The sequence below is a fragment of the Aspergillus niger genome (assembly GCF_000002855.4).
Source record: "Aspergillus niger supercontig An01".
Lineage (NCBI taxonomy): Eukaryota > Fungi > Ascomycota > Eurotiomycetes > Eurotiales > Aspergillaceae > Aspergillus > Aspergillus niger.
The window spans coordinates 368,480-382,725 of NT_166518.1; the positions used below are offsets into that span (position 1 = coordinate 368,480).

At 49.6% G+C, this 14,246-nt stretch overlaps 4 protein-coding genes and 1 non-coding gene across 5 annotated transcripts; 1 reads left to right on the forward strand and 4 right to left on the reverse strand.

Moving 5' to 3' along the window:
- Positions 1 to 521: 521 nt before the first annotated feature.
- Positions 522 to 1,846, reverse strand: An01g01560 (uncharacterized protein; the record flags this gene model as incomplete). Its single annotated transcript, XM_001388559.3, has 3 exons — positions 522 to 603; positions 770 to 1,336; positions 1,401 to 1,846. 3 exons carry the CDS (start codon positions 1,844 to 1,846, stop codon positions 522 to 524), a joined length of 1,095 nt encoding a protein of 364 aa, XP_001388596.3.
- A 1,287-nt stretch (positions 1,847 to 3,133) lies between these two features.
- tRNA-Ile (TAT) lies at positions 3,134 to 3,223 on the reverse strand. The gene has a single exon. It is a non-coding gene; the product is annotated as a tRNA-Ile (tRNA).
- A 437-nt stretch (positions 3,224 to 3,660) lies between these two features.
- On the reverse strand, positions 3,661 to 5,130 carry An01g01580 (uncharacterized protein; the record flags this gene model as incomplete). The annotated part of the gene is made up of 3 exons (XM_001388560.1): positions 3,661 to 3,952; positions 4,019 to 4,672; positions 4,730 to 5,130. 3 exons carry the CDS (start codon positions 5,128 to 5,130, stop codon positions 3,661 to 3,663), a joined length of 1,347 nt encoding a protein of 448 aa, XP_001388597.1.
- Positions 5,131 to 6,038: 908 nt separating this feature from the next.
- On the reverse strand, positions 6,039 to 9,463 carry An01g01590 (uncharacterized protein; the record flags this gene model as incomplete). The annotated part of the gene is given in 9 exon segments (XM_059745976.1): positions 6,039 to 6,395; positions 6,434 to 7,788; positions 7,838 to 8,297; positions 8,351 to 8,604; positions 8,659 to 8,728; positions 8,781 to 8,958; positions 9,009 to 9,091; positions 9,231 to 9,322; positions 9,357 to 9,463. Coding segments are annotated over 9 exon segments (2,956 nt in total), but the record flags the coding sequence as incomplete, so codon positions are not given.
- Positions 9,464 to 11,536: 2,073 nt separating this feature from the next.
- Positions 11,537 to 12,969, forward strand: An01g01600 (uncharacterized protein; the record flags this gene model as incomplete). Its single annotated transcript, XM_059745983.1, has 3 exons — positions 11,537 to 11,858; positions 11,897 to 12,013; positions 12,062 to 12,969. The coding sequence occupies 3 exons, from the start codon at positions 11,537 to 11,539 to the stop codon at positions 12,967 to 12,969; spliced, it is 1,347 nt and encodes a 448-aa protein (XP_059603071.1).
- Positions 12,970 to 14,246: the final 1,277 nt, after the last annotated feature.

Here is a 14,246-nt window from a genome sequence, read left to right on the forward strand (position 1 = left end):
CCCGGCCGAAGGGCAGGCTTGGCGATGAGGAGGAGGACGAAGCTGACTGGCGGAAGGGCTTGGTAATCGGGAGGTCTGGATGGAAAGGGACTGGCTTGGCAGACGATGACGTGAATTCCACTCGTGTCGTGCCATAATACAATCATGATGATAATAATAATAATAATAATAATATCAAAATGGGCAGTGATGTTGCACGAAATCCGGAAAGGGATTGGAAAGTATCGGGATTGTCAATTGGTCTTCCCCACTCATGTAACAATAACAATAACAGTAACAACAACGACAACCACAAATGGTCTTCCCCTTGCAGGTGAGAACTTCTATTCAGCGGTAACTAGCCCAAATACCCATTGTACTAACTCAGGCATGAACTACTACCAACTCCCAGGGACAGGCTTCATGCACGAGGGATACAATGGTCAGGACATGTTCATGTTCCATCTGCAAGTCCAGCTATTAATAACACCCCCGACGGTTCCTTACAGCAACTACTAGTACTAGCAGTATGATCAGACCATTCAGCCAAGCCCACCCCCGCACCCGGGGATTCTTGGTCCTGCAACGTGCTGGATTTCCATCACACCGACGCGTCGCCAATACCTGTTAAATCATAAATATTCTATTTCTGTACAACACCTAGTCTATACACCACCCATCTCTATCGGTATATACTATCTAAAAATATTTCGGCCAAACCGGGTCCGCCCACGTCCTTCTCCCCTTTATCAACTGACTATCCACTCCATCCGCCCCAGAAGAAACATACAACACCTTCGCCTGCGCCCCCTCATTCCAATACCGATACGTCACACCCTTAGGAACAAACACCACATCTCCCATCTCCACTCTCGCAGTCTCATACTCCCCAATCTGCACCTGCACGCTACCCTCCAGCACCTCAAACGCTGCCGGGCCCGCCGTCCACGTCGGCGCCGTCGCATTGCTCGGCTGCCGACTCATGATGATCGTCGACAGGGTATAGTTCGTATCTTGGGCCTGCGTGGCCGTCACCAATGGCTGCACGATCTGGTACGCCCCGTACTGCGAGTTGAGGTACTTGGGACCGTAGTTGTTGGCGATGAAGTACGGCTTGCCGGCGGCGCCGAGGGTATCGGACTCGGTGTGCCAGCCGGAATCGGAGGGGGCGGAGCCGTTGACGATGTCCCGGCGGGGAGTGAAGTCGAGCTGGGCGTAGACGTCGTATTGTTGCAGGCCGGAGATGGTGCTGCTGTCGGGGCCGGTGGCGGAGGATGAAGAGGAGTTGCCGGAGCCAGGTACGTAGGGGGTTTCGGTTCCGGAGGTGTAGTTGGTGCCGAGGGCGTAGAAGAGGTCCCTATTTGTTTTCAACTTGGTTACTATACTGATATGAGAATGAATAGATGGGGTTTTTGGCTTACTCGAATCCACCAGGAACAATCACTCCCACCATCTCGGTGTCCGGATCGAGGATCTGGAAGGTGTGGGTAGTGTTCCGGGGAACAGAACCATAGTCTCCCTGGGTGAGGAGACGAGCTTCTTGTTCTCCATCGCCCTTTTGGGCCCAGAGCTGGAAGCGGCCCTTGAAGCTGAAGAAGTTCTCATAGTGTGTGCGGTGAATGTGTGGCAGGACACCGAGGGAGCTGCTCGAGGGCGCATTGGTGCTCATCAGGGTAAAGGCATAGTCGGAGGAGGGGCCGGTGACGGTAAATCGGTAGAGCTGGGAGTCGATCGTCACGGCATGGGAGTTCTCATAGTGAGGGAGGATATAGGGGCGAGGGGAGGAGGGGGCCTCGGAGACGTAGAGGTCCTCAACGGATAGGGCTGAGGTGAGAGCCAAAAGCGAGGAGAAGACGAAAGAACGCATGGCGATGGAGACTTTCAGATTTAGCTTCCGATCAGATCTCTGCTGCTTCTTCCATAGATGTTCTTGCTATGATTCTACAAACTTATATACCCTTCGCGTGGACAACGAAGTCCGATACTCATCCCGGAAATCCCGAGATTCTGTAACATGGCCATCTGGTACGCGAAATGAGCTGCCGACTCCATCACAGGTTTCGATCTGCTGAAACTGCAGATAGACGAGCAACTGGACAAGACTATAGGGCAGACGAACCTCGGTGCCTGAATGTATCCGGGCCTCAGTCCCGGGTATGACGAAACGCCGTGTGTCGGAAAATCCGAGAGTAGGATAGCGATCAACAGGTCCACTGCAGGAACTATCCAAGCCAAGGGACGCCGTCCTTGGCGGAAGCAGAGTCACCCTGCCTTGGATTCTTCACCCCGCCAGTTGCAGATTATCTGCAGCCACCTATACCTACCTTAAACTTTCCCTCGTAGTCTATAAAAGGATCAGTCACAGAGACATCAAATGCCTACTTACTCTACACCTCTTATATAGAAAACCCCAAGAATACTGCTGAAGACCAAAAGGCCCCGATGTCGATCACCGTCGATCATCAAGGCCCGAGAGCTCCGATAAACGGCGGGTCGTCAACTCGGCACTTGTACTTGCGGAAAAACTACACAGCCAGCGGGGAAATGCCGCATACCCAATGTCAACTGGGGATAGATAGTAGCAGTACTCCGTACACTAACCAGTTCTAGTAAGTCTAGACATCGCTTGAGAGTCAGCTACGGACGGATTCAGGAACACTGACCGTCAATCCGCACGTAACTAGTGAGGTTGAAGTTGTCTGAAGATTGACTAAGCGGAACAATCCGGAAATAGTTAACCAACTAGCCAGTTTCTGTAGGAGGGGGACCTGTTGTAGCAGACTTGGGTCATTTATGAGGATCAGCCTGGACCAAGACTTTTGGCAGTGACCGGCTAAAGTAAATAGTCTGCTTTGTAGTGTTGTGGGAGCGAGGATGGTGGTGGTAAAACGCCAAGGCTACTTTGACGTTGAAACGGCCGCCAGTTTCATCCGCTCTTCCGCTGACAGACTGTCGGGTGTAGACATACCGAGGAGACCGCTCTCGAATAAATCCAATTTGTATCTTAGCACGACATAGTTGTGAAATATTGTGTAAAAGTAAATAGTGAAAAAAAAAAAAAAAAAAAAAAAAAAAAAAGATGAATGCATGCATGGGTTGTCATTATTAGTTGGGGTGCGGGTGCGGAGGAAAAAAAGAACGGCGAAAAAAGATTTGTCCCTGGGCGGGGTCGAACCGCCGATCTCAGTGATTCCTGTATGATGAAACCATAAGCACTATGCCTTAACCACTTGGCCACAGGGACAACTGTTGGATGTGGGGAAAACCTTACTATGGCTTATACCCTACTTCTGGCGTATCCGTGTAACTGTGGTCATTTGATCCTTGGGTGGAGTATGGGGTTGTGGATAAAGCTGGGGACGTTTAAAGTTTGGTACTACATGAATTTGCTATAGAGTGGTCTTACTTGTTTGGTGCTGTGTAGCTATATCTGAGGTATTTGTGTCGTGGGGTGAGTGCCAGGTCTCCTTTGACTGACTTCCGACCGAAAATATATAAGCGCAGTAAGCAAGGTAGGCTATCTATTCAGCACTTATTTATCTAGCTACAGTACATTTCAATCCTCCCCATTTGTCTTCAACATCCAACAATGCTTGACTATCTGATCACGGTCCATATCGATCTTCTCAGCAGACACCCCCGACAAACAAAACTGTCTTCCCGCCATGAGCGATAGGAGTACTAGTTTCTACCACTTCCATCACTCCCATGAGACCCTCTCATCCGGCGATAAACGGAATACACATCCTGCACTTTATCCTTCTCCCAACTAACCAGAAACTTATTCCTCTGGACAAAGTCCATAGTGTTTCGCATCTTCTCTTCCCTCCTTTCACATTCTGTATCCGACAGCTCGCCATCTGAGCACCGCAGATATATCTTCAACATGCTGAAACGCTTATCCTTCGGAAGATTGTAGGTATTGTAATTCTGGTTGATTTTTCGGTGGATGGTGATGTCCCATGGATCTTTCCTGTAACATCATCATCGTTAGTATTCCATGTCTAAGCATGATGACGATAGTAATGGGAGAACTCACGTATCCAGCGACATACTCTCCGCGACCACCGCATCCCAAATCATCCCCACCGGGCTCGCCAAATCCATAACGATCTGCCGAACAGGAACATCCGGAGAACACGAAAACACAAAACTTTCGTCATCAACCAACAGAAAAGCCTTCGGACTATCCAGCACAGTCATTCCGCAATCGCCCAGTACCTTCTTATCCAGCTTCGTGTACGCCGGATCCTGCAGCAGAATTTCAATGTCTGTCGGTGTCCATGCCATTTCCTGCAACACTCTTCGTAACATGAGCAGGAAGGCGTGCTGGTAGGCACTTCGCTCCCTAGCAAACTTGTCAAGCTTGGGGCTGCATAGGCTGTTGCATCCGAAGGCGATGATCTTGGTGACGGGGCGTTTGATGGTCGGTAGATTGCGGAGAGTAGCTAGCATGTTCTTGTAGATGGCGCTGTCTGTCCAGGCGTGGAATATGGAGTTGAAGCTTTCGTGTGCGGCTGCTATTTGTTTGTCGGTGGGGTCTTCGTCTTCGTCGTCCGTGTCTTCCTCGTCCAGACGGCGGAATTTGTGGCCCAGGGCGAGGTTCGAGTATATGAGTGAGGGATGGCGCGTTCCGGGGTTGGGCGTGATGTAGTCTGTTGGGGCTGGGAAGAATTCAAGGAAATGCTTCAGGCTGGAGTCATCAAATTGATTAGTATTTTACATCGATAGAAGATGAATGAACACGTACCCAACAATAGCTACACCCTGTTTATTGCGCTCAATTCTCTCAGTCATCACTTCGAAATCAACATTCGCGCCATCCAATGCAGTGGTATACACGACTTCGCCGGGCTTACACCTCTCCACTCTCGCTTGCGCCTCTTGGATGGCTTCTTTGGTCCACCGGGGTGTCCCCTCTGGATATAGTTCCTTGTACCTTTGGGCCCTGAGATGGGAGGTTAAACCAGCATCGGGCCCACCAGGTCGTAGGGAAGGCTGTAAGCCAATCTCCGAAACAGCACGGCTTTGGGTGGTTTCCGTTAGTGGTGCCAGGTCCATGGGGTCGCTTGAGGTTGTAGATGACGCGCTATCCATGGACTCATCGATGTCCATGGGATCGGGGGTATACACAGTACCGGGAGTATTCATTGTTGACTGAGGACTGTGAAGATGGGAGGTGCACGAGGGTGAAGATCGAAGCTAGATATGGTGTAGATGGGTGAATGCGAAGGCTGCTGACATAGTTTTGATGACCAGCGAAAAAGACGGCTTAAGAAGAGATTGCATGCTGGAGTAATTTATATCTGTTTTCAAGAGAGTGGAGAGAAAAATGGTAAAGGAAAGTTTTCAGAACAATTGACCATATTGCGGCTCTTCCCTTCGCATTCACTGTCAGCTAGGCTGCAATTTGGAGGGTCCTGAAGATTATTACTGGACTTAGGTTTCCAGGGAGATTCGAGAAGAGCAAAAGGAAAGTATGTCGTGTATAGGTGGCAGGTACCGCGTGATAATGTAGCTTAGTCCTTTGAAGTGATTAGTGAAGGTATCATGTTTTGATGCTCAACAAAGCAGTCATTATGGGCATTCATTACTCGCGCTAGCTTTGTATTGCATGCTATTGGCTAGCACATAATGCCATTTTTTGCTTGCCTTGCAGTATTTGGTAGCCATTGTGAATAGATCGCCTAGGTAAAATGCCGAGGTCTATATGTTCTGAGACACTTGATGGATGTCTCACAGAAACTTTTTTCGATGTCCAAAAGTGTTGCGGGATTAACCACAAATAATGCTACACAAGAAATTGCCCATAAGAAATGATTGCTGGACGACCTGGATCAGAATCTAACAACGCAATTATAAAACACCACTTCTGTCCGTGACCCACGATGCGCCTTTAGTGGTATTATGTGACTCGAAGGTGTAGCAAACAACATCTTTATTCTATCTCCAATACATTTATACGATAGACATGTAAAGAGCTCATCGCATACCAAGCAGATCATAGCAACCTAGTCAAAGCCTCCCAGATCTGCCATCACAATATCCATGCCTATGCTCTACTCATCCACCTCTTCGGTGTCGGGACTCTGAGATTCTCTTGACGCTTCCGCGCTCCGATCGGCCATCATTCTACCGAGCCGCCTGAGGTCGTCAGTTACATCATTGGGTTGGATGCAGAGTTCTAAAAACGCGAGTTTGTCCGGTTCTTCGTCCACTCTATCCAGTGCTTGCCTCAAATCTCCGATAGTCTTGATTTTCAAGGCGAACATGGATGGACTTCCTTCTCGCTCCTCATCTTCCTTGCTGGCGTAGGGATTGTGAGACGGAGCGTGAGGTTTCGAGGAGAAAGAACTGGCTAATTTGACATAGTCCCAGTTGGCAATGTAATTATACGGCCCCTGATGCATAGCGGTCTATTTAGTTGTCAGCGAGGTTCATGTAGTATTCTCACTTGACTTGCCTCAATCTGGTAGCCAAGATTGTTGAAAACAAATATAACCGGGTTAGCCTTATAACGAATCATACTGCTAACTGCTTGCGCTGTCATCTGAAACCCTCCATCACCAATAAGGATGATTGATCGACCCCGTGTCCGAGCAAGTTGGGAACCAAATCCAGCAGGTAATGCCCATCCGATAGAGCAATACGGAAATTGTAGATGGCAGTTGGCTTCAGGGGGAAGAAGAATATGATTAGCGATGAGCCATGACTCTCCTGCGTCGCAGAGCAACGTGTCATGCCCCTTGATAAGTCCCTGAATACCGCTGATACTGCTTCTTAAAGTCAAGGGTGCCTCGGGTGTCTCCGTTTCGTCGGGAGGCAAACAACCAAGAAGTGGCTTGGGTCGCGGAATTGACTCGGTCTTAGGTTTCATTCCAGACATGATGAGCTGCGCTACCAATGCACCAATATTCACAGGCTTGATATGCTTTCCATCGGGTAGCTCGACCCAGTCCTTGTCTACGTTAATCATGCGATAGTTCTCCTGCTTATGGCTACTCATCACAACATGAAGATCGGACCAATTCCCACCAATGACTAGCCAAAGGTCTGAGCTCATGACGATGTGCTCACCTTCCGGGTTTGTCATTCCAGCCCAGAACTGACCGCAATACTGCGGATGAGATTCTTCGATGCATCGGCCATCGGGCTGACAAAGAACCGCACAGCCAAGCTTTTCTGCTAGAAGTTCAATATGAAGACGAGGGAGAGATAGACCTGCTAAGCTTCCAAGTAATAATACAGGTCTTTTCGATGAGTTCCATATGCCTGTAATTGCTTCTGCGGCCTCCTTCAAGACGTGTGGTTGGGTCTTCCAGTTCACCTTCCTGCTCAGTGGCGACGGCGGAGTGCATGCAGCGAAAGCAAGATCATTGGGGATTTCAATGTAGACTGGCAGACTGGAGTCTAGGCATTTACTTATCGTGTCATCCAGTACGTCGGGGGCAGTCTCAACTGATTCTAGACGGACAGATGCAGCTGTGACTCCCATGAATGCCTGGAGGGCCTGATCTTTATTCTTTGCGGTGGGGGCGTGATGCAGGAATTTGTCGCTATCAACGACGCCAGTGGCAGGGCAACCAGAAAGTACAATCAATCTAACATATTGCGAACAGGCACCTGATACAGCGTTGAGAGCGGATAGGCTGCCTACAATGTAAGGAACGACAACAACCGCAATGCGGGCTGATGAAACGCGAGCATAACCATCGGCGGCATAGCCAGCGTTCAGCTCGTTGCAGCATGTCACCATACGAAGCTTGGGGCTCTTCAGCAAATTGTCAAGGAGGAAGAAATTAGTATCCCCTAGTAGGTGTTAGCAAGCGATACGAACACATTTGATTGATAAACAAACCTGGTACAGCGAAGTAATCGCGGACACCCAGCTCCTCCAACCGGTAAGCCAGAAATGTGCCAATGTTATAATTTGTTTGATGAAAGGTAGACTTAAAAGTCGGTGGATATGCTATCGTCTGGGGCTTGGGAGTTGCTTCTCTATGCGGCATCTTAATGACTGCTTCGCCGAGCAATTGACCGCCATGATGTAACGCCGGCTCTGGGGAGGTTCCTTCAGGCATCTCATTCTGCATAGATTTGAGAACTTGAGGAAGCTGGTCAAGTGCAAAAACACGACATGATTGGTAGAACCTCTCCTTGGTAAAAACAAGAATGGCCTCCTCTATCTGTTCTCGAGTTCCGCCGTAAGGCACAACCTTGACCTGTGCCATCCTTGACACCAACTTACATACGTCAATTCCAACTGGGGACCCTGGAGGCAAGCCCATAACGACAACTGTTCCTCTGTGTTGCACATACTGGGATTGGTGAGGAGGTAGTTATATCAGGTACCATTTAGAAAATGACTAACCTGAAGTGCTCCTTTGAGAAGTGCTCCTGATCCTTCTATCAGTATTGCAGCGTCGGGCCCGTTGCCATTTATACCCTGGACTTCAGCCACGATATCGGCTGAGCAATTGTAGTCTATATAGTACTCCACACCAAGCTTCTTCTTATATAGAAGCCCACTATCATCTCCTGTCGATACAACCAGAACTCGACAACCGCGGGCCTTAGCGTATTGACATGTCAATGTTGTTAGTCCGCCTGGCGGTCCGGCAACAGCTTCATCGCGTTAAGTATGACCCAGTTACTGTAGAATTCCATATATAGACTTACCTACAAGGCTACCGGGTTGTGCGTCACTCTCCAGTACCGCTCTGAAGCACGTAGTTCCGACGCAGATAATCTGATTAGAATATTAGCGAATCAAGGGTAACTGACGACAACCTTCAGCTTACCGGGGCAACAATATCAAGAGGGAATTGTTTAGGGAGTCGCACGACATGGCATGCTTGGCTGATACAGTATTCCTCAAAGGTGCCATCAACCGAATATCCTGTCATTCGAGCGATGTGGGCACGAGACGAAATCTGATCGTTTATCTGCATCACAGCCACCACAGGTCCTATTGATCCACTAATTCAACATTAGGAGGAAACTTATGAAGCAGCAGTGTTAGTTATTACCTGTATACCGACATGATCACCAATCTTAATGTCCTCCACCTCGTTACCAGCGGCTATCACAACACCTGTCCCCTCGTGAGCATCTTATACCCAAGGTCAGTATAATGTGGGAAAGCTTCAACAGCCGTGGGCCTGCACACCGACGCAATGCCTTTTCCTAGTGACAGAATTTCCTGGACTAGTCAGCACTTGACATCAAATCCTCGACCGGATAAGGCTAACCTCTCCACTGATGAAGGGTGGAGTGACAGAGTCCGGAGAATTTTAGGTTGACCAGCACCTCGTCCGGACCTGGGGACAGACGGAGATTGTTTCTGCGCTCTCGATCTGCTACATCAGCAGGCGCACGTAAGCGACAAGTAGTCTAAGAAAAACGAAGGGCCCTCACTAGTAGTAATGCGCGGCCGCTCGAACAGCTGAGGGTGTGGCATTGATATTGTGTGGGCTGGGGCCATTGTTGTTTCGACGTTCACCTAAGCTGTGAAGTATTAGGAAGAGTAGAAGCAGCAACAAGCGCTACTGCGAAGAAGGATGACGACCTGTGGCAAAGTATAAAACTGTAAACTAGCCGATTCGATCCATAAACCTATTCTGCTAGCGATTTCGCCATCCGCCACTCTCGATCTTGGGCATGTATATATGAAATCCATGAGGGACGTAAAGCCTGCACACAGACATCGGTATCATCCAGCTGTAAGACCCAAAGGCCCCTTGATGGCCTGAATGGATTCCAGGAAGTGGAAACACCTCAGAAGGACATACTTTCTAGAAACCTGGCACCCGCCAATGTGGGGAGCGAAGAGGAAAGAGTCCGCCGGTGGGTCGAGGAGACCTCAGGTGATTCTGCTTACATCACCCAGAGCTGGACAGGGAACTGGGAGTTGAAAGTCATGGGACCTCACACTACTTTATGAACAGTGGCCAGAATTGTATGTAGACTGCAGCATCTCTCGTTATACACGGGAGTTGTGATCGCGATCAAGGCCATTCAGTTGCGCAGTGCCTTGGCTAGTTTGTTAAGCCTTGTCCATGAGAGTATTCTCTGGGATAGTCACGCTTGATGGCCAGCTATCAAGATAGTCTAGACATCCGCTTTGCTTCACGGGATAATGACGTGGCGCAAGGACCGTGACATACTCGACCTCTGTTTGACTGCACGCTATAGAAATGTCTGGTATGAACAGCAGTCTGAAAAGTGCGTACCGAGATTGCCGGGCCAATGCGAGTAGAATAGTTGTCTACGAAACCTACTACAGGGATAAACAAGATTGGCGCTGCTATTCTGAAGATTTTGCATGTACTTGTGCGCTATTCGTAGATGATATCTTGGCTTGATAGCGAGAAGAGGGAGATTCACCGAACCTTCGGAGGACTGATCAAATACTTCCCTGTAAGGCCTATTTTAGGAAGCCGTTGACCGCTTGTTCACTGCGCTGGTACCCGAGAAAGCGAGTGGGGGGATCGGATCGGAAGACAGAGTCGGGGTTTTGTGGGAACTGTCCGTCGCTACATACATGCAGCTCGTGTCCGGAAGCTAGGGCCCAGTGGCTGTCTGAAAGATGAGCCATGCCTTTTGTATGGATCACCCGGGGTGGATATGGGATATCCAGTGCAAGCCCTGCAGCTAATGCTAAGTGCTATTTGAGCAGTCAGTTTGGGGGCCAGAGCCAGCTCAGCATGCAACACTGGGATGTTCCTCTTGGCGAATTCATATCATATGAACAATAGCAAAGTCGAAAGGTTTTGCTTTTACGTGCTGTGGTTACCATGACTAATTCTTCCACGACCATTGGCAGCGGTTGGAAGTATGACTGGTTCCTAGCCAACTTTCGCCGTCTGCGAGCCAGGAAGTTGACCGATCACAACGTGCAGTCCAAGAATTGATGGCAGATTGTGTGTCATCAACAAAGTATGTGCTCTAGCGGTCACTGCAGCTCAAGTATGCGATGGCATACATCTTGGAAGAATCGTCTGGTAGAAGAGCCGGCAATTACGTAATTCGATGAAAGGTTGACCTCGAGCCTTATAGGGCGGCTCCAAACGAGCCACTCCATAGTTCAAGGCATCCGATAGACAAGAGCCATGTAGTTGCAACAAGGTAGAATTAAGAGCAGCCAGGAGCCACCGCGGAGTCGCGGGGCCCGATGTGGTACGACAGTAAATTCCTGGGGAGTTCGGGAGCGCCCTCCCGCGATGACTGCCGGCTACCGAAAAAGGGGAAGTTCCCGTAACGGGCCAACCAGAAACTAGGGATTATTATCAGAATACCCACTTCCGGAGATAAGGGCTGTCTCAAATTTTTTTTTTTTCTGCAGCGTCCAGGCCCGCAAAAGCAGATGCCCAATATGCAGGGCTCAATAGGCTGAGTGGCTGAAGACCCTTTGTATAGACCCTTTCTGGCTATTTAAACCGGCTTCCTGTAACCCGTACTGTATCCCTGTCAGTTCTCAATCGTCTTAAGAGTGCATTGGGCGCTTGTGCGAACATTTCCATTCTCCGAGGGTAATCCGAAAGTTACCAATCTGGGAATGGCTGATATTGAGACCCATGCCCGCCATAGCCTGGACCAGGGGGCCCACGCAACTATAGAGAAGTCGGCCTCACAGGTAATAGCAAGGGAGGAACAAGATGACACTTTCGACGAGAAATATCCAGAGGGAGGCCTTCAAGCCTGGCTTGTGGTCCTGGGATCATGGTGTGCAATGGTTCCGTCAATGGGATTGCTGAACACCATATCAGTCCTACATGCGTGGACATCTACCCACCAGCTCTCAGAATATTCTGAATCTAGTGTTGGATGGATTTTTGGCGTCTTCAGCTTCTTCCTATATTTTGCAGGCGCCCAGGTCGGTATGTTTCTCATCCCATTATGCACACATCAAGCACAGCGGCTGATTTGACGACGCCGACAGGTCCGATATTTGACAGCCACGGACCGCTGCCGGTTGTAATTCCGGGGTCAATTGGACTGGTGGTCGCGGTATTCTGCTTCAGTGCGAGCACAGGTTAGCATTCATTCTTGATTGTTCGAGGGGACTACTAACGCAAAACAGAATACTACCAAATTATGCTCTCTTTTAGTGTTCTAGGCGGCCTTTCATCTTGCTGTCTCTTCACTCCTGCTATCTCCGCCATCGGGCACTGGTTCAATGTTCGCCGTGGCATTGCCACCGGAATTGCCTGTACAGCTGGCGGACTCGGGGGCGTCTTCTTTCCCCTCATCATATTGTATGTCGCCCCGAAGCTAGGGTTCGCGTGGGCCATGCGCATCATTGGAATAATCTGCTTTGTGCTATGCGGCTTTGCATGCCTTCTTCTGAAGACACGGCTCAAGCCCGACGCAAAGCGTGGCGTGGCGATCGACCTTCGCGCCCTGCGAGAACCCAACTATGCCCTCACCACGCTTGCAGTATGGATGGTCGAATTTGCTGTATTCGTACCTTATACCTATCTCTGCTCTTACGGTTTATATGCCAATATTGGAGAGTCACTCTCGTACAAACTGTGCATCTTCCTCAATGTCGGAGCCATCCCCGGACGCGCATTCCCGGGACTTCTCGCCGATAGACTCGGACGGTTCAACGTGATGGCCTTCACTGCATTAGTTTGTGCTATTATGACACTTGCATTGTGGTATAATGCTGGCACGAACGATGCTGCCATTATCGCGTACTCGGTTATGTTCGGTTTCTGGAGTGGCGCGGCTATCAGCTTGACACCCGTTTGTATCGCACAGGTATGTCGGACTGAGGACATCGGCAAGCGAAACGGAACGACGTTCACTCTGGTGAGCTTTGGGACCCTGACTGCAATTCCTATTGCGGGAGCGATACAAGAAAGGGATGGGGGTGCTTTCTGGGGACTGATACTTTTCGGTGGGATCCTGTATCTTGCGGCGTGTGCTGCATTCGTGGTTGCGCGGGGCGTTGCTGGTGGATGGAGGCTGAGAACCAAATTTTAGACGTATATAACTGAGGTCAAATCTAGAAAGGCAACAATATAATATATCAACATGCTAGCATGAAGAATTCAATGTTGCAGAATTTGCCGACTGAGTGTTTGTAGGTGGAGAACACAGGAGGCTGGCAGAGCTTAGGAAAGCCCCCGCGCCGCCTCAATTTCTTGGATAGACTGTCTTGCGGCTGCTGATAAGCGTCCCAATATTCCCAGTCGTAGCATCATCATTCATCAATTATCACTAGAATCTACAGAGTGCCGTGAAGCGGAAGCCACAGAAGATCGAACTCAGAGGACGGTCCAGCAGATTATTGGGTGGTAAAATAAACTGCCTCAGGCACATAGGATTACGCGCCTCCTCTCCGTGGCTTCCGGGACAAATCACACGTTTGTGCTAGTCTATAAACAGGATTTATTCCAAATCCTCCAAATTTGGAGCACATCAGAAGTCTCTACTTTCTTAGTCTATAGCCTGGCACCAACAGGAGGCCCGAATCCGGGAAGTATACTGTTTGAGCGACTGGAATCGATAACATAACTGGATGCTTCTGAGCCGTGGTAGGAGCCGGGATGTCGGTAGAGCCAGTGCAGAGGGATATTTTTCAGGGAAGCGCCCTAGCCGGACTCATAGTCACTTATTGTGACTTTCTGCTCCCAGGAGGACTAGTCAGATCTGACAGACAAGGATCATCAGCGCACCTGTCCCGTGTCTCGCAGGGAGGCAGCCCCCATTTCCTTTGGAAAGTGCTGTGAAAGGGATCAAGAGCTTGCATCACGCTGTTTCTCTGGACAGAAACTTCCCTCGAGCTGAGTATGAATAGTTCACGCGTTGCACAGGATGCGAGTCCATACACGCTAACCTGAGTGGCGCGGAATGCACGTTCCAAGGACTCGACTAATGCGAAAAGGATGCAACCCATCTGCCTTGTTGATTTCGACCACTCAAGCAGGATGCAAGACGAAGCCACAGTGGGTACATTGCATCCAGACGAGTCCCTTGCCAATAAGTCCTCAAAGTAAGGTATGGGAAACTGGCCTCATACTGGTCTGAAAGTAGCGCATACTCTTTTGATTGGCGTAACTTGGGCTCAGCATCTGAGACAGGCATCAGGTGCAAACGATGCCGTTGGCAATATTAATGACACACCGCGGAAGGTGTGTGGAGTGTCGCGAACCGTATGACTCGATTTCTTTACTACAGTGAACGTATTGCTCCTTATATCCAGGGTTTTCGGTGCCACCGATTGGTGGATAGGAGAGGACCGGAAGCATTCGCAAGTG